Raw genomic sequence first — 26,507 nt, forward strand, 5'->3', positions numbered from 1 at the left:
GGAACTCTCCTCACAGAAAGAACACTGATGCTGTATGCAAGCTCAGTCATGTCTACAGATGGCCAGTGCTTAGGAAGGGCCACCTTCCTTCTTCATTGCAGCAAGGCCAAAGTCTCCTACAGCTTCTGAACGTCAGAGTCCTCAGTGAACATTCTGCCTCTTGTGCAAGGAGTGACCAAGAGGAGGTGGTTCGGATCAGACCTACCCTTCAGGGCTTTGGCTCAGTGCTGCTGCTGTGCGTGGTGCCTTCCCCAGCCCTGGACAGATCCTTCTCAGCTATTGTAGGGCATATGTTGATCCAAAGACAAGGACCGGAGGAGCATGCCTGTGGTGTCTGCATGTGCAGGGAAACTGCAGAGCATGCTTGTGTGTTTGTGTCTACTCGAGAAAGGGGAACTCCATGGAAAATGAGTTTGTAGACACACACACACAGAGACTACATTTCAGAAAATATAGCATGAGTCAAAAGATGGTTTGGGGCTGGTCAGTCAACTGGGAGGAGGACATTTTTCAGTAAGGCTTTTTTCCCTGTCTAGATCTTGGGAAGCAATGACCCTATGGTCTGAAGACTTCTTCACATCTTTCTGAAGAAAACCACTTAAGGACAAAGCCATTGTCTACCCTGGAGAGCTACACTGTGTTCTGTCAGTGTGTCCACTGACAGCCAGTCTTCTTCTCTTTGTCCTAAAACACGTAAGGGACCTCACACCAGAACATCCACAGCCATGTATGCAACCAAGGTGATTCATTCCAGAGTCACAGATGGAAGATATGAGGCTGATGCCATTAGAATAAGTTTTCTTTCTTCTCAGTTGCATCCAAACAATGAGAGCAACTGTTTAGCTTAGCTTGCCTGTGTGGCTATCTCTGGGCCAATGGGTCCAGGAGACATGGGGAGGTGACCCTTGAAGCCAGAAGGAGGACCCATTTAATTTCTACAACAGACATCTGTGGCTCTCAGGAGAATCCATGTCTTATTTGCCAATATTTTGTACAATCAGACTTCCTCTAAGCTGTTCCCGCTGTGCTACAATTGCTCGCACATGTTCACGCTGACCTCTCTAGGCTGTACCTATGAAAAACAGCAACGTTCTGTTCTTCTCCCATTACTCAATGACCAGCGCAGCACACCAGTACAAATACCCAGGGAAGCTCTGGAGGCTCCAGCTCTAGGGTGGGAATTCCAGCAACAGGGCTTTACCTCCTCGGCAACTGTAGCTCCCTTTAAGACTGGGAGCTCCTGGAGGCCAGGAAACCGGGACCATATACACTCTGCCACATAACACAGGAAATCAGAGGTAAAGAAAATTGGGTCCCGGGCCTGTCAGCTACCTGCCGTGTCCCCTTGGTCTCCCTGTACCTCTTGTTTCTTCTCTGAGGGGAATGAGAATATAATGAGGAAGTGCTCACAAAGTGCCGGCCTCCTGCATCAGATCCTAATGAACAGAGGCCAGGCTGTCACACTAGAGCACTCCTGACAGCACTATTTTCAGTTGAGTGACAATTCTGATATAAATTTTTTTAATTAATTTATTTATTTATTAAAGATTTCTCCCCCAATCAAGTCCCCCTCCCTCGTCAGCCCAAAAAGCAATCAGGGTTCTCTAAATTTTCATCCTCTGCCATGTGGCTTCTGGTTAGGACTCCCGAGTCCCTACCCAGAGCCACAGAGTGTGTGTTGGAAGACACTACCACTCCAGGCAGTTGGATGAAAAGGAGCAGAGCATCTGGGACCTGTTGGAACCTCAGGTTCTTGTCCTTGCCAGCCCCTGCCAAGATGTTGAAACAGCTTGGACTGACTTCCATCACATTCTGAACAAATGAATTACCGCTTAAGCTGCTTTCTGTCCAACTCTTCCACAGTCAAATGAAAATGGAAAGTGGCATTTTCCAGATGCTGGCGGGGTGAAAAGGTGAGGGGGTAGGCAAAAAGGAGGTCCTGAGGTGAGCATGCCTCTGGAGCAGCGTAAGACTTGCAGCTGTCCATGGGGTCCTTCAGAACTAATGCATTAGGCAAGCATGCCCTTTTCTTCCCTGGCCCTCAAGATCAAGCCTAGAGACGTCTCTGGAAAAAAAAGTCCCTTGGCATATAAACCCACAGAGGCAATTTCATTATACAACTCCCATTTTTCCTAAAAAAAACAATTCAAGCTGTTGAAAGAAAAATCCAACAGGACAACCTCAAATCAAGACCTAGGATGCAGAGGATAGCATGAGCAGGAAGATGCCTTCCAACCGGGAAATAATTATGTCCATACTAGTTGCTGGGAAGCTGAAGAACATATAGGTGTATGAGTAAGACCAAAGGCATCTTTGCTCTGGAAACCAAACTCTGTGTCCTTTAGCTCCAACATGGCCTACACTAGAAAGGCCACTCTAGGAGCAGCCGATCTGCTATCGTGTTAGCCTGTTTCAGATCATGGATCAATCGCTTATAAGTTATTAGAATTGTGGAAACCCAGCCAGGAAAGGTGTCTGGAGATTTTAATAACCCACTCACTAGGTATTATCTGCCAGGAATTATTGAAAATGAGACAGGGAAGCTGGGGTCAATAAGACCTGGGATTTCAACTTGGTTGGTTCTCAATAGCCACGTAACTGGGCCAGCATCTTCCACTGTCGGCATCATTTGTTGCATAAGAAAATGGAGGAAGTAATGTCCACTCCACTAAATTCCTATGAGGTGAAATAGCAGGGCTCACACAGACCTAGCATGTGTCTGACACACAGCAGGCACAGGAAAAATGCCAGTTTTCCCTCGCTTCCCAAACTAGGTAGAGAAATGGTGGGTTATGGTGGGAAGAATGTGGAGAGCAAAGTTCCATTTCTCTAAGCCTCCTGTCACACCAGTTATTGCATAACTTTAGTTTCTAGGGAAGTGTCAACAATGGCCAGCACTGTCCAGATTCGCTCACAACTGGAAGTGAGCTACCCATGGGACAGGCTGGGGACATTGGTCCCCTTCTCGGGCTCTCTGTTACTTTCTGAAACAATCCTTTCATCTCTGAGACATCTTCATGAGTTTGCTCCTGGGACACAGGCAGAAGGAGAGTCTCTTCTAGTTTTCATGCAGCCACTCACACCATAGACACCCAAAACCTAGGCAATAAAGACCCAGAGCCTCAGCCACTTGTCTTCCTGACAGAATCTAAGGAATGGTACAAGTCCTCGAAGACCAGCCTGTCTTGATAGAGGGAGGATGCTAAGTCTCATATGCGTCTAGTTATGTCTAAGCACACACAAAAGCACTCACTCTTTTTTTCCTTGATTTCAGATTGTTCTAAAATATCCCTGGAAATGATTCTTAGATGCTTGCCTTCATGAACCACAGAGGGCTCTGGCTGGCCTTTCCTGAAATCTTAACTCAAGTGCATAAAAGCATACACAGGCTGTCCCCTTCCTTCCCTGATCTTGCCATGCATCACGTCATCTTGACTCAGGATAACAGTCGACACAGTGAGGAAATTGAGGTAAAGGAGACGACTGTTGACTTTGTTGCCTGTCAAGTAACAGGACCTTAGCCTCCTTTCTTTCCAGTAGCTCTGGATTTGCTGAGGCTGCCACTCAAGCTGGTCCTTCTGCGGTGGGCATATTCATTGAACATGCTGGGCAAATAGATCCTGAATGCAAAGCTTCTATAGGAAACAATGATTGCCCTCCTAAAGCAATCAGTCAGGAGCGGCACACTGAAGAACTTGGCTATAGACAATGGCTAACAACACCTATGGAACCTGGTCTGCTTCCATCTGTCCTGAGACCTAACTGGTCACCTTTCCTTTAGGTTAATAAACAGTCCCCAAGGCATTTCTTTTCTTCTTAAAGTAAATAGAATCAGTTTCTACTATTGGCACCCAGTGAATTCTGACTAATCTTCCTGAACCTGAGATGTCATCCTAATGCAGGATTGGGACACAGTCTACAAAAGGCACAACTGCCAGGAGCAGGTTACTCACCAGGCTTCTGGTACCACCCAAAGGGATAGGTGTAGACTTCAGTGTCCTCAGAGCCACAGTCCAAAATACGCCAGATTCCTCCATTCTCCTCACTGCATGTTTGAATCCCCATGCTGTTCAGAGTTAGGCAGGCCACTTCTCCTCCTGGTGGAGAAGCCAGGAGTTTAGGAGAGTGAGCCAGGAAGAAAGATGAACTGAACAGGAGGGATTCTGCAAGCCATCGCTCAACATGCTGTTTGAGCTTTTGTTCTGTATTCCAGGTATGGAGTTGGCCATCCCTACAGATTCAGCTCCTCTATCTAAGAGTCATAGCCTCGGAGTCCAGGAATGGAGGTAGCTACTCATAACAGAATATCTTCCAATCATACATAAGAAGTGAACCAGATCTATGGGTATCATTTTACTATGTCTGGGGAGGGAAACAATGGTGTGGGATTCTCCTCTGTTTGCTGTGAATACCATTGGTTAATAAAGAAACTGTCTTGAGTCTATAGCAGAGCAGGACAGAACTTAGATGGGGAAAACTAAATGCTGGGAGAAGGAAGGTGGAGTTAAGGAGAAGCCATGGAGCCACTGTCAGAGACAGATGTGCTAATACTTAGCTGGTGAGCCACTACCTTATGGTGATGCACAGATTAATAGAGATGGGTTAAATTAATATGTAAGAGTTATCTATTAAAAAGCTAGAGCTAATGGGCCAGTAGTGTTTTAAATAATATGATTTCTGTGTCGTTATTTGGGGTCTGAGCTGCCGAGCAGCTGGAACGACCAAGTGGCCTCATTATAACAAAACAATGTGTGTTACTATTTACAGAAAGGGATGCCAAGGCCTGGAGAGATTAGAAGAGAACTTTCCAGAATCATAACATCAGTAAGTGGCTGAATGAGTGTTCAATATACATCATGTGATGTATCTAAAGTTCAGTCAACCATGATCCCTGGACAGAGCTCTGAAAATAGCTCAGAAGACATATAAGTGAAGTATGGAAACAAGGAAGGACATTTGCTGGGATCAGATGGACATTTGTGTATATGAAGGGATAGATTAGGGACCAGGGCCACCACACTGCTAATTTCATACTGATGAGCTGCCTGCTTCTCCCAACCCTATTTCCTTACTGTAATGAGGTTCACTCATCCTCCCTGTCTTAAGGAGATAGTGGGGACCATGAAGGACTAAAAGTGTGTTTCTAGACTGATGTGATATGCCAGCAGGTGGGGGATGCCTCTTTTATCACCCTCACCTTGCAACTGGGAGACGTTTAGAAAACCAAAGCCAGTGCAGCATGCATCCCTGTCGCAGAGCCGCTCACACTCGAAGAACCTAGAGTCAGAAGAGAAGACAAGTGTGAAGACTCCCGTGGGCACCCATGACATACTGTATAGAATGGATGGAATAACTCAAACCTTGGGGATCAGATTTCTCTGTAAGCACATAAAGTGTGGGCACTTTGGCCAACACTGGCTTTCTAGATTTCTGCAAACAAAGCCCCACTCTTTTCTTCAGATCCTCCGTGTATTTACTCACACGTTGAAGCCCTCTCCAGGACCATTCTTGTTTACCGTGCAGCTTCACAACAAAGGGGTTCTAGCATTTCAGTGATCTGGAGTCCAGTTCTAAGATTCCTTGCCTTGATCTCATGTCTTGATCTGATCTCTTGCTCCTAACTCCTGGGAGCTTGATTAACTACTTGGCTGTTTCTGGTATGAAAATCCTGCCTCATTCTTGCTGTTCTTTCCTGAATCCAAGTCTTATCCCAGTGTTGAAATTTGTATCTGCCGGGCAGCTTCTCCAGTGCAGGCTACATTTCCACCCAGAATCTGGACAGGCATCTCTCTGGCTTTCTTTGCTCTAGATTCCCGCCCAGCTATTGACCTGCCTACATTTGCTTCCCTTTCCTTTTGAAAGCCTGTACTATGACATCAAGCTCCACTACACCAGTTCCTGTCCCAGTCCCAGGCTCAGCATAGTGATGTCCAATAAAGAGCTATCTGATTTCTATCCCCTATCCCAGTCTGGTGACATCTAACTTCTATCCCCTCTTCTAGTAAGGTGATGTCCAGTTGGATCTTAAGACAAAGCATTCGGTGTCATCTTTTGAGCTCCATTCTCAGAAATCGCTTTTAAATGCCAGCAACATGATGCAATTCCCTAATTCAACAGCACTTCACAGATTAGTATTTCACGGATCAGTGACTACTGAAATACAAAAGACTCGCTGGAGATTTTCCTTAAAATTCTGATTCTTGAGTCACATCCCAGGACCTCAAACTGAGGCAGTCCAAGGAAGGTCCAGGGATGTGGTTAGGCAATGGCACACTTGGAGATTCTGAAGAATGAGGTCCCATGTTGGGTGGTGAGAGTAAATTCATCTTCAGTTATAATGGCCAACAAAAAAGCCAACAAAGGAACACCAGCATAGGTTGTAGCGGTCATAAGTAAGGCATTCTTCTAAGCTAACGTCCTGTTAAAGATTCAGCTTGCTTTCCAGATTCTGAGCACAGCCCTGAAAGGCTCTGAAGAACGAGTTTATTACCATCTTGATCACTTTTATTAACTGACAATATTGCTTAGTGCATCTGATGTCCCTCAGCAGACTGCAGGCTCAGAGCCGAATGTGGTGTTTAAGATGTCATCTCTTTCCATCAAGGACTTCTAATCTGGTCATTTCCTATCCCCTTAGCTTTGGGTTGGATCATTGTTATGCATCTGCCTTTAACAGCTGAGATGCCACCTACTCATGGAAGCCAAGGAATCTGAATAATAAGCGTTGAGGTAGAACTTGGCCACTTACCCATTGGAAATGGATTTTCCAGACATAGGGATTTTGTCTCTGATGGAAATCCCTGTGAGCTTTTGGAATGGCAGGCGAGAATAAAAGTTCTTCACTCGGTCGTTCAGCACAACTTCACAGAGGGAAAAGAAATAAAATGCATTATGCTTTCACAAATACGGAGACAATGAGTAAAACCCAGACTGAACTTCCAGGAAGATGGCACATGAAACTAATAAATTTGCTCCCAAATCTCACAAGAATAAGACTCATAAGATTCTGTTTGTTTGGTTGGTTTTTGAGATGGGGTCTTGTGTACCTAAGCTAACCTTGAGTTCAATATGTAGTCAAGGATGTCTTTGAACTGCTGATCCTCTTGCCTCCATCTCTCAAGTCCCGGAATTACAAGTATGAATCACTAGTAGGCACTTGGAATGGAGCCCATGGCTTCTTACAAGGCACTCCTGTAAAGGCATCAGCCCACAGGGCAATGAGAATTAGAGAGATGGAACAATCTCAGGGTCTAGGAAGCCTGTGGAGGACCTTGGCTCCAGAGACTAGGAAGGCAGGTTCTGCTCCTCTGTGTGAAGTAGCAAGAAGGGAGCATGTGTGCCTCCAGACCCCTGCATCTCCAGGGGAACTGATAGTCTAAGTACCCTCCCTACAAGGGCAAAGATGGAAGATTTATTTCTAGAAGGATCAGAAGAGAGGGTCCCTTGGTGTCCTCTGATAGTAGATACACAAACCCCACAGAGCATGATTTTAGGCTTCACAGAGATCCGAGATTCTCCCACCTTGCTAATGTGTATATTCAGGCCAAGTACTATGATATTTCTCTGACAAAGGGCCTAGGAGTACTAACAAAAGGATCCTACCAAGAACAACTGGATCAGATTATACTAAGGAGAAACCAACACCCAAGAAGCTCCCACCAAATAGAGTTGCTTCAAGCTTTGTGGCCTCTGATGTTTGAGGGGAAGCCAAGAGCCCCCAGATATGTGAAGGTCCTTGACAAAGAAAGTGGAAAAACAAGCTACTGGGGAAATAGGGTGAAAAATGACATCACCACCGTGATGGCAAAATGACACAATCAATGTCCTTGAAAAGAGAGAACAACTTTGGCATTATAAAAGCCACCGTCTCTGAGATCTCTGTATCACACAGTTGCATGAAATCCTGAGGCAAGTCTATCAGTAGTGACTCCACCTGAGGTCAGACCCCAGAGCAGAACTCTCTGAGGTGTCAGCCTGATGCCTTTCTCAATGGCTACATATCTCCGAACGACCATGGATAAACTTATACATATATTAGTTTTTGAGATTATAATTACACCATTTCTCCCTTCCTTTTCCTCCTTCTAATCCCATCCATGCATCCCTTCTTGCTCTATTTAAAAAATTCATGGTCTCTTTTTTCTTTAATGGTTTGTGTGTGTGTTTATGTATGTATGTGTGCACATGCATGTGTGTGTGTGTGTGAAGAGTAATACTCTTAAAAAGAAAAGAAATTAATCTCACTGTTTCTTAACCTGCAGAGTGATGGTCTATCAGACACCCAGCTCATGAAGACCACCATGCTTACCTTTCTTCCGGAAGAGGGCATTTGGTTGGTGGGGCAGAATCTGGCTACAATTCTTGGCATTAGATTCTAAGATGTTGTCACAGACCTGGGCTTCTGGGTAGAGATAGCATGTGAAATACAAAGGTGTGGTCTCCGTTATGTCTGCAAGTTGACAGAAAGCAGGCTCCTGGGAACACCCTAAAGGCAAGAAGGCAGTTGGTGTTTAGTCCATGCAAGGCCTTAAGTGGGCAGACTCATCTGGGGAATCTTTCAGAGCAGAGTGCACTGGTTTACTTTCTATTGCTGTGGTAAACACCACAACCACAAGTGACCTGGGGAGGAAAGAATTTATTTCACCGTATAGCTTACTGCCTACCATGAAGGGAACTCAAGGCAAGCCAATGCAAGAACATGGAGGGGTGCTCTCCATGCCTTGATCAGCCTGTTTCCTTATACAATGCGGGACCACCTTCCCAGAGACTGCACCACCCACAGTGGACTGGGTTCTCCCACATCTATCACTAATCAAGAAAATGTCCCATAGACTAACTTTCCAGCCAATCTGATGGAGGCATTTTCTTAATTGAGGCTTCCTTTTCTTAGTTGACCCTAACTTGTGTCAAGTTGGCAAAATACTAGTACACCCATGATAGTCATGGCGTCCTAACAAAAACACCGGGGAATCTATGAAATGGGGAAATACGTGATCTTGTGGCTTGAGTATAGGGTGATCAAGTTAAATGAGAGGTCAGAAACAAAGTCAGCAATATGGGAGTCAACAGGATGAAAACTCAGTGGCTTTACCCATGATCTCCCGGAAGCACTAAGAGTGAGCAGACCAGAGACCTAGGTCTTTGTATGTGAACACTCTGTTCTCTTGCATATGTCAGTCTTTCCAAAGATACATATGAACTATTTTAAGTAAAGGGTAGTGACTCATTCTGCTTGGGTTTCATCAACAAAGTCAAATGGAAGTCCTAGGACATAATGAATGTTCAACATTGGATAAACAGATAGATGGACAGATAGATAGATGGATGGACAGACAGACGGACGGATGTATGGATGATAGGTTCTGGTTGCTGAGCAGACACTGCCTTCACTGTGAGCATCTTAAAGGCTGGGAACAATTCCCATCTCTATGCTAAGGAAGTAGTGGCCGCTGAGTTATGCCAGTGAATTTGAACTTATCTACATCTCAGGGGTTGTTGAACCAGGGTCTGGAAGAAGATTTCAGTCTAAGATACTCACGAGAAAGGCACCACGAGTTCGCCTGCTCTGCTGAAAACAGATGTGTGAAGAGCCAGTACTGCTGGCTGGGCAATGAGTGGTTTGCCCTGACAATGACCTGAGCAGTGTCCACAGGGAGGAAAAGTTCTGTTGTCACAGCTGAAAAAGAAGGAGAGGGTCAGCTTCCTTTACCTTTATCTCTCCAGCATGTATGAGGCAGAGAGAAGCAAACCTGGTGACAGATTAGGAGACACAAAACATTCTTAGATGACCTGAAGCCAGAGCAGGGCTAGAAATGACAGTATGGATCTGAACAGACTAAAGGCGTTCAGAAAGTCCTAGGAAATCATAAAAATCACACACTTGTGAAACCCAGAAGAAACCTTAGGAGCCCCCTGGTCTACCTTTCTACCCAACACAGGGCTTTCCCCTGGGATTCCTGCCTGGGTAGCTTCAAGGACATAGCTGAGCCAATCACAATAGCCACGTCACCAGATTCTTTGTTCTGAAACTTTCAGCCAACCACACTACAGTTTGTTGCGTCCTGTTGGAACTCAATCCCTGAATCCAATGCACAGTAGACAAATTGTACTGCAAGGGTGGGCTAGAATAGCAAGCTGGCTCCCCTCTCACTCTCTTGAGCCTTTTGACACTTTCTACCATGGTACTGCCCAGTAGAAGGCACTCACCAGACCTAGCTTTCCAATGCTGGGTTTGTCAGCCTTCAGAGTTAGGAGGCGAATACACAGTATTCATTAAAAAGTACTTAGTCTGGAATGTTGTTATTACAGCACTGAGTAGACTAAGACACCCCCCTTCTGCTCTCAGACTTCCCCTCCATCTCTTTCTACTTCTCTCTTCCTCCATTCTTCCTGGCCCTTAGTGCCACCTTATAGTAAAACTATAGGTTCCGGGGGCAAGTTGTTCTCACACTTCCCCAGGCACAACCACAATCCACGTCTGAATGAACTAGTCCCCTGTCTGCCATGACCCCTTACAGACTGCTAATTTTGACAGGGTTGACATTTTCTGACACATAGTAACATTTTTCTAGGTCTACAGGGTTGAGATGCTGGGGTCTTGGGCATGCTCTGTTAAATCCTGCTCTTTAAGCAGGCAATTGCTCCTGCTATAGCTCTTGTGTTTGTTCCTGTTTCTGCAGCATTGAGACTGGGCAATGAAGCTTCCATACATGCTGTTCTTACTGCACACTTCAGGAGTCTTTGTATTTGTGGGGGAATAAATAGATTAGGGGCATAATTTGGTGCTTTGTAAGGCTTTCAGTGGTTCTCAACTTGTGGGTGACAACTCCCTTGGATCGCATATCAGATATTTACATTACAATTCATAACAGTAGCAAAATTACATTTATGAAGTAGGACAAAAATAATTTTATGCTTGGGGGTCACCACAACATGAGGAATTTTATTAAAGGGGTGCAGCATTAAGAAGATTGAGAACCACTGCTCCAAGGCTTCAGAATGGAGTAAAAATAAGAGGCCCATTCATTGATTAGACCTTGAATGCCGTTATCTTGTCTGCAGGACCCAACTGTATGAACTCTTTAGAGGCAATACCTGCTTCTGCTGGAGGGTCCAACCTAGGCGCCACATCCTTTCCACATGCCATGGATTCAGGCCGAGACCCCATGTCAGACTCTAGGAAGAAGAAAATAAGACTCCTGGTAATGACGAGGCAGCTACATAGCAATCGTCACATCCCACAACCAGGAACTCAGCACGAGGCAGGCGCAGATCCAGCCACCCAGGTGAGCATGTCTGGTCCTGCAACTAACACTGGCCAATCTTTCAGGGCTAGAATTAGACTGCTTGTGACACTGTAACTATTAACGTTTACCCTTTAAAGATGCTCATATATGCTCACAACACCCTTGAAGGGGATGAAGAAGGTTCACATGCATCCTCTGAGAAATGAGACTCAGTGAGGGAGAAGAACTCATCCCAAGACTCTTAGAGGTTCAGCAGGCAAGGCAGGATTTAAAAAGTTTAATTAAACCCCATAGCACCAATCACCTAGGTCACATGATCACCCTGAGCCCCAGGAAGCAGAAGCTCATGGGGCTAAGTTCCCTGGGGGAATGTTTTCTGAGGTTTACAACAGCCCACTCTGCTGATAAAGGCAGCCTGTAGTGGTGAACTCTATCTCCCCAGAACCAAGCATTTCCTGCCTTCCCCATCTTTTGGAGGCTTTCCACATGACATTCTTTTAGCCTATATGTCTCCTCTGATGAGGAATGGGAGCCCTTCTGCTCCATAGAGAGCATTCCCATAGAACATAGGTCTGCATTTTACTTCCACTGGGAGCAGGATACCTTGTGGATTCAAACTGGGACCAAACTCAGGAAGCCACTGTCCTGTTACCCCTGAATCCCCACCTTGGAGCTCACCTTTCCAGAGGTACACCTGCTGGAAGCTGATAACGGTGTCTTGAGTGCCTTCCAAGAGCGTCAGACCTGCAGAAGATTGCCATTTATGAGCCTTGCTGGTGCTTGCTCTCAATGGTCACCCACCTTTACAATCGCCTCATCACCCCCTCTCCCCAAGATTTTCCTGGCTTGACTCTGTTCTCTACAAAGGATCCCTCAAAGCTTCATGGAGTGCCATCCCAGCAACTGGTCAGACTTCAGGAATCCAGCGCAGGGCACCAGACAGACTAATGTGGGAGGGTCACAAGCCTACAACACAGGAGCAAGACTCAAGCAGTTAAGGGATGGCTTAAAGAAAACAACGTATTTACGAGGTCCCATTGTGGGTATTTTCTGACATCAAACTGCTGAGATTCTGACCTCCTTAAGGAAGCTGGATCAGCAGGGTGGGTCGTAAGGACATGTGCTCCCAAGGCTTGTGTTCTCAGTTTGATCCGCACATTCCATATGGTAGAAGGAGAGAACTAACCCAGTCAAGTTGTCCTCTTCTGACCTTACATACACATGGTGGCATGTGTGCTCATGCAATATACACAGGTATGCACACACACATGCACACACATACACACCAAATATATAAATCAATAAATGTAAAAATTAACTGTGTCTGGCAACTGAATGGTGGCATTACTCTACAGAAGTTATCTCCTAGATCCTACACATGGGACACATATTCAATCATTGGCAACTTTTTTATTTAGTTTTGTTGTTAATGTTACTATTTTTTAATTTTTTATTGGCATATATTCATTATATATAATTATGGGCTTTATAAAGACATTTTCAAAGATGTTTATCATTTATGTTGTCTTAACAATGCCTCATATCCTCTCTTTTCCCCCATTCCTCTCCTGTTACCACTCTAGCTAGTCCCCTCTCTTTTCTAGGGAGTTCTTTTTCCCCGGTGCCACACCAGATAAAGCTAGAATTCTCGCACCCTCTTGATAGTAAGTGTTCCTCTTTTTCCCCTGTTCAGTCTCAGGCACAGAGCACTCTCATCTGGCACACACCCCTAATAGTTTGAGGGAGAAACTTCCCATGTACACCTGCCATGGGGTCAAATTGTACCAAATCATCTCTTGGTTCTCTGTGGGTTGATGGTGGGCATGTTTATTTATGTATTTACTCTGGTTGTGGGGAACAGAAATCAGCTGTAGATAGGTTAAGTGATCTTAGAACCTAGCTAGTTCCTAGCGCCTGAGCAGAAGGCTTCTACTTGAGCACTGCGAAGTCAACAGTCCTACCAGTCTAAGAAGCCAAAGTGCAGGTCTGTGCTGCTGTGGGACAATGGTCTTTTATCCTGTCACTTGTATTATTTTTAATAAAATGCTAATTGTCCAGTAGCAAGGCAGGAAGTAGAGGTGTGGCAATGAGAATTATGGGAAGAGGGGAGTTTCAGTCTGCAATCGTGACCCAGCCATAGAGGAAGCAAGATGTAACTGCCTCATAGAAAAAGATACCAAGCCACATAGCTAACATAGACAACAACTATGCCCATAACTTAACATAGCCCATAATTTATATGGGCTAATATAAGTTATAAAGAAGCCTGAGCTAATGGGTTAATCAGTTTATAACTAATGTAGACCTCTGTTTGAGTCTTTGAGACTTAACAGCTGCAGGACTAGGCAGGACAGAAATCTCGGTCAACATTGTGCTTTAGAAATGCCCATCTGTTTAGCTAGCTGGGGAGCTTCTTGGCCTTGGCAATGGAAACCTTTGCAGCCTTTGCACCCAGTACCTGGCCTGCTGCCTCCCATGTGCCTGGGGGGTTTTGGTTATGAGGGATACACCAGAGGGCTGTGGTGATAACATGTGAAGACCGCTACCAACTTATGGCTGGCCACACCATTCCTTCTTGATCCCTCTGCTCCTTTTGCAGTAGCCTTTTAATATCTTTCCTTTGCCATCTTTGAAGCAGAGCTTGCTGTGAACTGGCATTCAGACGGAGTCCAGGAGAGAGGCTTTGCAGTGGCATCCGAGCAGAGGAATTCCCAGTTATCACAGATGCCAAAGAATCTGCTGCTGTAACCACAGATGACTTGAAAGCATTTTCTGCTTTCGGGAAATCACATGTGGACCTCGGGAGTAGAAAGTGGCCCTAGAGGGCATGGTGGGGAGTTTGCACAATAACTTGGGGGTTCAAAGGTTGAGCCATAGTGAGCATTAATGAGCAGGACAACACACTCAGTTCTGAAGTATACTATCTGGGTCAGGTTTGCCTTGGCAGGAGATCCAAAGGATCTTAAAGGCAATCATGCAAAGCAGACTTCGGTGAGCTTCCCATTTAAAGGTCATGCATTCTACTGAGCTGCTGTTTCCTACAACTGGGAGCCTAGCCGTATTAGCTTTCCAATACAGATCTAAGCCTGCCTGACCCATAACCAGGTCTCTGCTGGACTCAACTCTGACATCGACAGCTAGCCAAGAAACAGAAGCAATCCACCCTAGTGAGGGTTGCTCTGGGGCACAGGTAAACCACCAGAGAGTGGGACCTTAGAAAGCTGTTTTTTGCCATCTGTACAGCATGCTGGCACTTCGTTCCATTACGTAAAGTGTTCAGACTTCATAGAGGGTCACCCTGAGGCTTAGGGTAGCTAAGTGCTTGAAGAAGGTCACAGAACTCTGGAGGGAGAATGTGGGGCTCAACTAAAGGAATTTGGAATGCAAACAATTCATGCAGCTCCTTGCCTCTGTGTGTCTCCTGCCATGCCTTTTAACTCTCTGAGCAGTCCCCAGGACTATCATTGCGATTCTCTTTCAGACTTGGAAAGACTGTGACCTGGGCAAGCTCAGCACAGAACAAGCATTCACTATGGGGTTTGGTTCACGGATCTGCTAACTCTGCAATTCAGCTGGCCTCTGTGAAATTGTGGAATGAGGAGAAAGGGGTTGGCCCTCGGTGAACTTTGATGAAGATAGAGTTTGTTTATTTCTGTTTGAGAAGGTGCTTTATTAAAAGGGACGTCAGGGCAGCCTAAGGTATGCCCCTAGGATTATAAACCAAAGGTTGTCTTATACATTTGATCAGAATAAATAGGAAATAAGAAAGCCTTAGAATGAACACACACACACACACACACACACACACACTGCATTGAAAATGCCAAAGGTGGGTTGGAGAGATTTCTCAGTTGATAAATCACTTGCGTCACGAATGTGATGACCTGAGTCCAATTCTTAAAACCCATTTAATAAACTAGGAAATTACTTGCAGTTGCAGTGATAGTGAGGTGTTAGTGAGAAAAGGGCAGATTCCTGGAACTGTCCAGTTAGCCTAGCCTCAATAAGACCCCAGAGACCCTCCTGTCTCAAACCAAAATGAAAGGCACCTAAGGACTGACAGCCAAGGTGTTTGTACTCTGATTCTCTCTCTCTCTCTCTCTCTCTCTCTCTCTCTCTCTCTCTCTCTCTCTCTCTCTCTCTCTCTCACATACACACACACACACACACAAAGGCCCTTCCTCCATTGTCACCCCTCCGAGTGGAGGCGAGTCCAGGGTGCATTCCTGGCCCCTTGGGCACACGCACCAATCACATGTCCTGGTTAAGCAGTCCACTGACTTACGGCTGCCAGCTCATCACATGTCTTTCCTGAAATGCCTGTTCTCACCCTGGACGCCTCTCAGAGTAATGAAGAGCATCTGTGAGGCAGCCATCCTGCAAATAAGCCATTGGATTCTGTTTACCCCAAAAGAAGAGATTTAGGCTCTCTGGAAGGCTGCCAGATTCCAACGTGTATCTCCAGGCTTTGGTTGTGTGTGCCAACTGGACTTCCTAGGTGTTTTCTACACTGGATTTTATGCTCTATATCATGAGTCCAAGAATTATTGAGGCATACGTGATTCTCCAAAGAGCAACATACATGCTATATATTGGCCTTGGTATCAGCACAAGTTAAAAAAAAAAAAAAAAAGACACAACATTGTCCAAAGCTCTCCCTGTGTGCCTGCCACTATTGGAGTGGCTAAGACACCCGGAGCCCATTTCAGGCAAAACTTCCCTAGGGGGGTGTCCTAACTCCCATGTCCCTGCTTCCCCTCAGCGCTAAGATGGCCAAGACCACAACAGCGGTGCCTTCCTTGAACCACTGTGCATGTGCAGGTCTCAGTCTTGCTACTGTCTGACCTAACAGTACAATGAACTATTTTGTTTGCAGGACACTCCTAGCCTATGCTCCAACCTAGCAGGCAACAAGTTTACACATTATCAGAACTAGATTCCTTAGCCTCTTTGGCATGGGGCCCTGAGACTTTACATGTCTAACCAGTTCTGGGTGACACTGGCCCTGCTGTGCCTAACCCTGTGAACAGCGCTGGCCTAGCCAGGGCCACTTTAGGACTGCAAATGAAGCCTTTTTCCCTCTCCTGGGCCTGCTAAGAGGGGCAGCCAGGCAAGAAAGCAGAAAGGCGGTCTGACTGGCCCAGGGAGACCTCGGAAACCCACCAGCCATTCCTGTGGATTGAGGCCAGCCTGCTGTCTCTAAGCTTACATATCTTACAGAAAAGTAGGAGGAGCTTCAGTAAATGGGAGAAGGGAACATCCCAGGCTCATTTGTTCTTTCTGCCCCATGCCTATCCTCGCCTGTAACACGTCTGCCCCTGTGCTCCTGTGATTAGACAGGCAGGGCATTAGGTGTAACACAGAGGTTCTGAACCTCCCGGGGAAAATGCCCAGGGTATCTCACTATTGTCTCCCACCCTTACTTAGCTTCAGATACTTTACATGCGACTTAGCAACACCTCCCACTAGTGAAACACTATTTCCCGTCTTTTGGCTTCTAGTTTCCCTGTGTGGTTTGTTTATGCACCAGACGAGTGTGTCCGGACTTTCGCAGGCCTTGCCCTTCATTCTTATTCTGCCCTGCTTCTGCCACCTGCAGGAAATGAACGCACTCGTCCCAAGCAGGGCAAGACCGGCAGCAGCAGGCCTGGCCCCCAGTTGGCGCAGGACTGACTAAGCTAGCAGCCAGGCATGCTAGATTCATGAGGTGTCTTGGCCCCAGCTAGCCTTCAGCTTTGAGAGCTGAATCAACTAAACGTTTTGCTGGGATAACACTGAACTCAGCCAGCAATTTTCTGTGCAATATCATGGGTGCCTTTCCCTTTTTATAAATGGAGCCTACACAGTCTGGAGAAGAGGGGTCAGCGCGAGGAGGATGTACCCGTGTCCTGGGAGATTTATAGTTGAGGAGGGGTACAGGGTCTCGGGATGCAGAACTGTATCGCAAAAGTTAGCAGAGCCCCCGCTGGTGAGAAGAGGAACTTGGAAATACGACGAAAAGGGGCAAAAAGTAGAGGCTTACCCTGCAGGAACTCTTGGCCTCCCAGATTCAAGGCCACCCGGCGGCTCCCCTGGTCATATGTCACCCCTGGACATGTACCATTGGCCTGAGTATCAGCAACATCCCTCCAGTCATTGATGTGGCAAACCAGAATGTCAGGAGAGCTGAGAAGTCCACAGATAGTGGGCCCTGTCAGAGAGGAGAGGCCGGTGTGAAGGAAACCTTTGGGACCCTGCATAGCCTTCCTGTTTTCTGAGAGCCCAGACAATTCCCCAGGGATGGGACAGGGACACTGGGGTGCTGGAGTCTGCTTTCAAATCTCGTTCTGAAGATGGCCTCAGAGGTCCCTATGTGGCACTGATACACTACCCAGGGAGAGTGTGCCAGCTGTGGACTTCATCGTGTGGTCACACGGGGGAAGGGGGCGTGAGGTGCTACTGGAGAGTCAATGTTCAGAAGAAGCACACAGAAGAATCTGGTGTAGAGCCAGATTCAAGAGTCACTGACCTCATTAGATACCCTGATTTCACAGAGGGGGACACTGAGACACCACAAAAGGAGAAGTGTTTTTTTTTCCTAGTGTCTGAGAAATAGTGAAAGGGTGGAGGCAGCTGAAGCCCCACTAAGGAGCAGACTGGGTTGGAGAGAGAGAGAGAGAGAGAGAGAGAGAGAGAGAGAGAGAGAGAGAGAGAATATGCAGGCAGAGACTGGTGCTCTTGTTCTCTGACCCCCAGTTCAGAAGGAAATCAAACAGCTTCCTTTACTAGCACTGCATGTCCCTGTGTTACTCATGTTCCTGTGTGGTGGGGACCTGTTACTTGCTGGTCACACCCTCCAGCTCCAGTGACACTTGAACCTAAGGTCATGGGGGCCCCCAAGTCCCTCTTCCCAGTATCCCCCACTTCAATGCAGGCTTCAAGCATCATGAATCGTCACTAACTGCTCCCTATTGAAAACACAGCCATTCACTGGGAGCTGGAGGTAAGAAGCCAGAGGAGGTAGGAGGTGGCTGGCAGCTTTGGTAAGAGGCAGCTAGGAGGGGAGAGCAAAAGGAGGGATTTAAAAGAAAGCTAAATGACTTTACAGGCTGTGGTGAAGGATGTAGCGGGATTCTGTTTCCAGACCTCAGCAGGTCTAGCCAAAGTCCTCTAAATTAAAACTTCCAACCACCCACAAGTCCGGATCAGTCTGGAAAGACAGCCAGATGGTTGGACCCAAGGGCCCAGTTTCTGGCACTGCATTTGATGGTAGGGGTGGGTAAGATGTTGGGTTCAGGGTAATTCACAGCTCACTAGTTAGACTTGGAGGGAACAGCCAGCAGGCTGCCAACCACTGTGTCGTGGAAGACAGGGCTTGGAAGGCTCACTGCTCCAGAGAACAAAATGATCCTTCATATATGATCCTAGGGAAAATGAAGTCAGTGTTTCCACATGAAACAATCACGTGGTCTGGTGAGTAACACAGCATCTGGAGAGACGGTGGTGCCCACAGAAGACATGTTTAGCTCAAGGAGGCAACCTGGCTTTGGAGGCAGACTTTCCAAATGGGTGTGCAGGAAGACATGTGTTGATGCCCACATCGGGGGCACTGAATGGTTTGCCCATCTAAACACTAACGTGAACCCACATTGTATAATTGTAGGTCTAAGGCCAGGACAGTTAGGAACGAAGTTGTTCTAACCATCTTTTCAACAAAACAGTCTAGTTCCGGGCCTGAGAAGGCAGCTTCCTTAGTAAAGCGCTTGCTTTGCATGCATAAAGGCCCGGGGTCAGTCCCTGGTACCATAAGCATTACATGCCTGATGAAGCATGCCTGTAACACCAACACTAAAGATGTGGGAAGAGGAAGGTCACAAGTTCAAAGTTATCCTTGGCTACCTAGAAAAATTTCAACTTGGGATAATCAAGACCCTGTTCCAATGAAAATGACAAAACCAACCAGTTTCATTCTTACCACTACTGATCACAAGGAACTCAGCTGGGCACCTTCCAATGGATGTTTCCTGGAGCTGGAGCAGCATGAGGGACCATCAAGGCTCCCTGCGTGCCCCACCCTCCCTCATTCAGTTACCTTTAGAAGCCCTGGGTCTCTTTCTCCCTGCCTAGTGGCTCTACCTTTCTTCCAAGTATTCCCCAGGGTCTGACACACTGCACATCTTCTCACCCATCACCTTTTGTCTCCCCAGAATTCTCACCTGCACTCAAACCTTTCATTTTATTTAATTTTAGAAAAGACAGGGTCTAATGTATCCTAGGCAGCCCTCTATATCAATGACTTTGGACTTCTAATTCCCTTTCTCCACCTCCTTAGTAGGATTGCAGGTGTGCACTTCCAAACCTGGCTTTATGTGGTGGTAATCATGGAGACCAGAGCCACGTGCATACACGACAATCATTCTAATAACTGAGCCACCTCCCCTGCCCTAGTCCCACAATGTCCGATGTCACCAGGTGGTTTCTGTCTTCTGTTCACTCTGAGGCTACTGCTTATCCTCTTCCATCCACGCGGCCCCTCTGGGCCCTGGAGCTTTGTATCCAAGATGAGCCACACTCTGTAAATGTCTCAAATGTGTGTCAAGTCCAGGCGGACTCCTGAGCTCTCTAAGTCTCCCTCTGAGGCCATGCGATAGATAACCTGGTGTCTCTGCTATTCATTACTGACTACAGAGCCAAATCCCACCAGGAGAGCCAGCCACAAACCTCTTCTTTCCATCCTCAGAGTCCTCTTGAATTTGCCTCATTTTCCTCACCCCACTGCCACCACCCTAGTCCAGGCCACCTGGTCTTCTGCATAGCTTCTCACCTTCTTGACCCCTCCACACCCAAGTGAACATCATCTGTCACTTTTTCTACGCTTCAATCAGAGTGCTGGCTTCAAAGGCAAATGTGACCACAACCCTTACTGGCTTTAAGCCTTCCATGGCTCCCAGGTGTTCTCAAGATGAAAACGCTTGCTAGCGCAGCTGGAAAGGTCCCCTTGATGCGCCTTCTTCCTGCTGCTCCTTCTTAAGCCATGGTTGACAACGGCTTGTTCTCTCTGTTCTGGGGATCACAGCCAACTTGAAGTTCCTCCTCTTCATCATGAACTGACTTCTAACATACTCTCTTTCTTCCTCTACCCAGGACTATCATAGCCTCTTCGAGTCACCAAGTTAACGTATACACTCTATTTGAGACCTAAGGAAATCGTCACTTCTTTTCAGCATAGTCTCCAGGTGCCCCATACCCCTGGGTAGGCCCAGCCCTCTAGTCGGCCATACCTGCTTTGACCTGTGTGAGGATGAAGCCGTCACAGCACGAGTCACGGTTGCAGGCAAGCAGACAGAAGAGGTGTGTGTCTGTCAGGTTGGCTCCCAAGGCTGAGAACACCACAGGGCTGTACAGCCCAGAGAGCACGTTCTGAAAACCTGTTGGTTCGAAGCTCTTCTGACCAGCTGCAGTGGATTCATGCCCTAAAGAGAGGCAGAAAGAGTCTGAAAAGACTTCAGAACCCTGTGGGGTTGAGCAGAGCTCTGTGATCTCAATCAAGTCACTGAGTATGGCCCATGTGTGCGGGGAACACTGTGCGACCAAGACAGGATTCTCTCTGAGCATGAAACCTCTGTACATAGAGAGGATATGACTGCCACACATGGACCTCAAAGCCATTTACCTGGACCACACACGTTATACCTGTGAATATCAGCACGCCTAGAAAACTGCATGTGCTGTTCCTTTGATTATTCTGATGTGGCAACAATGTCCCGTCTGCATAGACACTGCACCCCATACTATCTCATTTCTTATTTATTGCTTCATGTATGTGACATAGATAAGCCTGAACACACGGCAGCGGCAGACAAGGAAACTAGGCTGCCATCATTCAGAAGTCACAATGGATGCTAGCTCCTCCATCCTGTTATACCAAACATCGACAGAGGAGCTTAGAGTAGAAAGGCAGCTGCAGGCTAAGGGGTCTAGCCTCTTGCTTTCAGCCTGCCTTAGGTTCTTTCTTCCAAAGTCCCTAACACGCGGCCCTTCACTATGTGACCTACCATCACTCAGCCCCTGCTGACACCTGCTTTTCAAGCTGCTTTCCCTCCCTACTGTCCAAAACAGCTGTTTCTAAGGAACTCAGCACACCTTTTTCTGTCATTAAGCCATCGGCTTTAGTAGGGTCATATTGTCTCTGCTAACCCTCTGATTAAAAGTGGCTTGCTCTCGGGCTTGCCTGTTCCTAATTCTAGTTCTCCTTAGAGCACCAATCTATACAGTGTGAGTGTGTTGCCTTATTCTTGTGCTCATGCTATTCCGAGGAGAGAGCCTTAGTCTGTGATGTGAATTGGTGTCCCTGGTCTACAGCAGGTTCAGGTGGCAGAGGTGTCCATGCTTTTCCTGTACTGACTTCCAGTAGCCCAGCGGCGGTCCAGGCCTACACTGACTCCCATTTCTAGAGACACTGCAGAGGCTTGTGGCCCAGTCTCAGATTCTGAAGGTCCCAAGGGAAGACCCTGATGGCCCCTTACTACACAAATGCCAGGATCCTCTGGGCCTCTGCTTCCTCACCTACACGCAGGCCTGAGAACCCTTCTCCTCACAGACATTGAATGGAGACAAACTGCATAGAAAAGAGCTATGCAATGATCCCAGGGCTAACAGATGCCCAGCAGGTGTTGTACACTCTCCAAAATGCCAGCATCTCTTCCCTCCAAGCAGGGACCCACTCAGCCCCATCTGCTTTCTACCCCATGGAAAGCCGCTACCATTTTGCAGTGGAGCCCAGGTCCCCTTAAAGGAGACATCCTGATTGTCACCTTAGGACTTGCCACTCCTCCCCTGCATTTACGCCCTGCTTGGGCCTTTAGAAAAGACCCCCACCCACTGTATTTAAGCTATGGGAGAAAATGTTCACACAGCAGCTCCCAGATCCATGCATCATGAGCTTCCAGCCAGACGTCACTGTCTGAACATCAATTTCATTAGATCAGAGCTGTGTTGCCACCGCCATCTGAAGGCGCAGTGGTGCCCTGTGACTGCTGACTATCCTTTTCATTGCCTAGGTTCTCAGGCTGCAGTTCTACTGGCCAGCACTTCCTGGTGCCAAGGCCAGAGTCAAGGCTGACCTGGACATCCTTCACATAGGGCACGTGTCACAGAACACCCTCAGTTGCTATACAATAGGCTTCCTCCCAGTTTTCGAGTATCACTTGCCATTCCATCTCTTCTAGGGCTCCCCCCTGACTGCTAAAGTTGTTCATGTTCACTTTGGTCCCATCTCTCCTCCTCACTCTGAGAACATCACATGCTGCAAAATGTTTTCCTCACTGAATTCATTCTTCTCTCGTTCAGTGTTATGTTCTGCTCACAGTTTTAGCCACTGGGTCACTTACTAAAGCCCATATAGTCCTATGAGGCCTAGTGAGAAGTTCAGGACACGCCTAGGCTGTGTGCTCTATACGGCTGTCTTGTTCTCCACAATGGAGTAGGTCCCAGTGATCATATGTGAAGGATGTTTCACCCGGATGTAGTGGGTAGTTGGATGTGTCCCCTTTCCAGATCTCGTCTTTTGTTTGAGATCTGGGCTAGCCCATAACAGGATTTTCTTAGCATTGGTTTCCTGTGATGCTAAGGATCGTATGCTCCTCTCCCAGGTTCCAGGACCATCGACCTCAACTGGGTAAGGAGCAGGAGATGTTGGGCATCGTAGAAAACTGGGAGTCTCTAATCCCCCCTGTTTTGGTTCCATCACATAAGTGACTTAGGGTGAGGGGTGGAACTGGACAAGAAGGCCCTTAGTGAGTGAGGACTGTTTAGAACCTGTGTTATTTCCTCCTGTATTATTAGCATGCTGAAAAAAGAACTGAGCTTAAAGTAGAAGTGGGAAATAGTCTGATTGGAGGTGGAGTAAACACAGGAGGTTGAGTCCAGCTGCCTACCACTTCCAGTACAGCGGGAACACATCTTGGCTTTAAACAGACAGAAAGCAAAATAAAGCACCGAGCCAATTTCTGCCCTAGGTTGAGTTTGGCAGCAAAAAAGCTCTCACTTTCCCTTGTAATCCAAATATAAACTTCCAGGAGACAGGAGGAGGCACAGGGCAACAAGCACTTAAACATAATTGTATTTTTAAGTGTGATAGAAGGCTTAATTACAGTTTTCAAGGGACATTTTTAGCTGGGGTTGCCTTGTTTGCTTTGGCTTTTATTGGTAGAATAAAGCAATCCCTAAGCTTTGTTACACTTAAAAATGGATGGTAGGAACAGTTGCACATTGAGGCAGAAGCTGTAGCAGCCCTGGCTGTAGGTCAGAGAAAGCCAACACAAAAGATGCTGGTACCGCAGACATGCCCTGTTCCATCAGGACAGGGATATGAGGGAGAAAATACCGTGCTTGTCCTTGCACAGGATAAAGGATGCTGTAGGGTCAGCTGAGGCTGTGACCTGCCCATCTAATGCCAGCTGCTTCCAGCTCAAGGCTGAAGCTTCAGTGTGCTCTAGTCCATGTGCCTAGAGCTGCAGTCCTCAGAGAACCCCACCTCACTCCTCTCCACCCTCAAAACCCAAGTCTTGCCTCCATTACCTGCCTTCTGGTGATCAGCCAACAGGCATTCTCACTTTTCCAGTTCTTGCCAAGCAGTGTTTCCAGGGGTAACAAGGGCTACCTCATTGAACCTTCCTGACACCCAGATCTCACTGCTATAAACATTAAAGTCTAGACTATCTGGGAAGATTCCAGAGATCAAACAGCTAGCCCTGTGAGGGTTCAGTACACTCAGCTGCCTCCAAGGCAGAAATCAGACATGGAAGTCAGAAATCTTGCCTCTCAGAACCACTGAAAAGCTATAGCCCAGAGAACAGGACTGGGGAAGGAGCCACAAGCCACAGAACCCAGCTGCATACTGCTGGCCCCTCTCTGACATTGCAGATGAGAAGCAGGGGGTAAACAAGGCAGGACAGAGGGGTGCAGGCCACAGGACACTAGAGACATTAGCTACTCACCCCTCCCATAGTCCCAGGGTCCCGGGCTTTCCTCCTGCTATCCCTGTGCTATTTTAAGAATGCTGAGGCCCCAGCACAGCTCTTCAGGAACAGACAGAGAGACTGAAGAGCTGGCAAGATAGCTCAGTAGGCGAAGGCTCTTGCTGCCAAGGCTGCCAGCCTGCATTTGCTCTCCAAAGCCCATATGGTGGAAAGAGAAAATGACTTCCTCAAGTTGTTCTTTGACTGCCACATGCATCCTGTGGTGTATGTGCGCCAACTTACACACACACACACACACACACAGAGAGAGAGAGAGAGAGAGAGAGAGAGAGAGAGAGAGAGAGAGAGAGAGAGAGAGAGAGAGGATAGGTAAGTAGGTAGATAGATAGAAGATAGATGATGATGTAGATAGATAGATAGATAGATAGATAGATAGATAGATAGATAGATAGAAAGTCATTTTTTAAAGATACATGGACTATTAAAGGAAGTCTGTGTTTCTGAGGACTTTCAAGTTTCCATAAAGAAAAAGAAAAGATACATGGGAAAGTGAGATGTATATCACGCAGTAGAATATTTCTTGTTATTCACATGGTCCCGGACCTTGGAAAGTTATTAAGAACTTTATATCCCCACCTCCCCTCCCATCCAGATCCATCCCTTCTGTCTCTCATGGTGTCAGCCACCCAGCATGCTCAACCTACCTTTCTTCATATACACAGCGAGAGAGCCCGCACCGCTAGCCCTCACTTTCACCTGGCACGTAAGGCTCCTGAAGCTGGTTGCCTTGGAGTTGCCCACGGCATCTTGTTCCTGGAAGTGGACAACGGGTCCCATTATTATCCATTATTCCCCATGGTTTACAGCAAGGCAATTAAATATTTACTAAACTATAAGCACAGTTATCTATCAAGGGGCTGCCAGGGAAGTTCATGGGGATATCTGGTTCTAGGTCTTCCAGCTTTATTAGAGGGGCACCGTGGGAGCAGCAAACTCTCTCATCAACTGTGCTGGCAGCTGTTAAAGACATACACCTGGCGAAGAGTCTGTGGCAGGGGTGACAGGGGTGAATTCTGTAGAGAAGCAGGACCTAGGGGAGCTTCCCAGAAAACCTGAATATGGACGGGGCTCTAATTAGAGACCAGGAACTCTTTCCAGTGAGATGGGCAGTGGGTGGAGAGGGGAGGTGGGAGGAGCCTGCTCAGGGGAGGCTGGCAGGTGCACAGTCTGTCCACAGGTGGGTTCTGAGGCTTGGGAAGGTGAGTCAGACTCCAGTGCACCTGCCATTCTTGGTCATCTTTGATCTCTTTCCTGATTGGCTTTCAACGGTTCTGCCAGGTGGGTGGGTGGGACAAAGCTGACCACACTCATCTGTGGTTTGTTCCAGGATTTTGCCAGCCATCGAGTTTCCCATGAGGGCTCTTTAGGACAGAGACTAAGTACAGGCTACTTGAAAGCACTGTCTCTTCATGCTTTCTTTACACAAGAGACCAAGGCATGAGGAGGGAAGGGAGGACATAAAATGAAGGGGCAGTGAAGACCTGAAAAAGATTGAGGTAGAGACTCAGAGTGGTGAGAGCCTTCCTTATCCCTTTTGGTTTTACCTGCCTGGGTAGGAGTCAAGATGGATGTCTGGACTTGAGAGACTGAACTCCTGCCCTACGGTTCCCAAATCTGAAAGGAGCTGGTGCTGCAGAGCTGTAGCTAGGAATGGGGTCCTAACCCTCAAGGGAATGGACCAATCAGATGTAACTAACATCCAAGCCCCACTCCCGCCATAGGACAGTACTGAGAGCCAAGGACTCTGGGGAGGAACCTTAATAATGCTCCAGGCAGGGCTTCCAGGGAAACTTCCTGCTGGCCCAGCTAGAGATTGGGGAGGGAATAACACTCATAGCAAAGCTCACAGCAGAAATTGTCCTGTGTGGCCATTGGAGGCCAACCTCCATCCTCACAACCCTGCTGTGATGTGGGTATATAGTCATTTATTACTGGGGTGGTGGGGGGGAGAATGGTGTCTGAAGGATCTGGAGACTAAATAGCAGAAAACAAGTGAGAGGGATTTACATTTCAATCTGAGTCCCGCCAGCATTTCATTTACATCAAACAAGCTGCTAAAACTCTGGGAGAGCCCTCTCCAGGCACCTGGCGGGGCATCACGCAGGAACACTCCACAGGCACGTGCTGTGTCCAGGGCTGGTGATGCTTTAAAGCAACCGTGCACCTGGGTGTCCTAAACTGAACGCATTTGAAGTGGGTCATACATACTCACGCTGTGGACTGGCTACCATGATAAAAAAGA

The 26,507-nt window shown here is 47.2% G+C and overlaps 1 protein-coding gene across 1 annotated transcript in view; it reads right to left on the bottom strand.

Moving 5' to 3' along the window:
* Tg (thyroglobulin) overlaps window positions 1-26,507 on the bottom strand; it is a 175,396-nt gene that overhangs the window by 101,129 nt on the left and 47,760 nt on the right. The window contains exons 25-34 of the mRNA XM_050145305.1: window positions 24,910-25,018; window positions 20,507-20,698; window positions 17,269-17,436; window positions 11,925-11,990; window positions 11,095-11,175; window positions 9,539-9,676; window positions 8,309-8,485; window positions 6,749-6,860; window positions 5,198-5,277; window positions 3,954-4,097 (exon numbers count right to left, since the gene is read on the bottom strand). Coding sequence (XP_050001262.1) covers window positions 3,954-4,097; window positions 5,198-5,277; window positions 6,749-6,860; window positions 8,309-8,485; window positions 9,539-9,676; window positions 11,095-11,175; window positions 11,925-11,990; window positions 17,269-17,436; window positions 20,507-20,698; window positions 24,910-25,018 — 1,267 coding nt within the window. The remainder of the gene's footprint in view (window positions 1-3,953; window positions 4,098-5,197; window positions 5,278-6,748; window positions 6,861-8,308; window positions 8,486-9,538; window positions 9,677-11,094; window positions 11,176-11,924; window positions 11,991-17,268; window positions 17,437-20,506; window positions 20,699-24,909; window positions 25,019-26,507) is intronic.

The sequence above is a fragment of the Alexandromys fortis genome, unplaced genomic scaffold (genome assembly GCF_014885135.2).
Source record: "Alexandromys fortis isolate MF-2015 unplaced genomic scaffold, M_Fortis_MF-2015_v1.1 scaffold_2_1_26212458, whole genome shotgun sequence".
Lineage (NCBI taxonomy): Eukaryota > Metazoa > Chordata > Mammalia > Rodentia > Cricetidae > Alexandromys > Alexandromys fortis.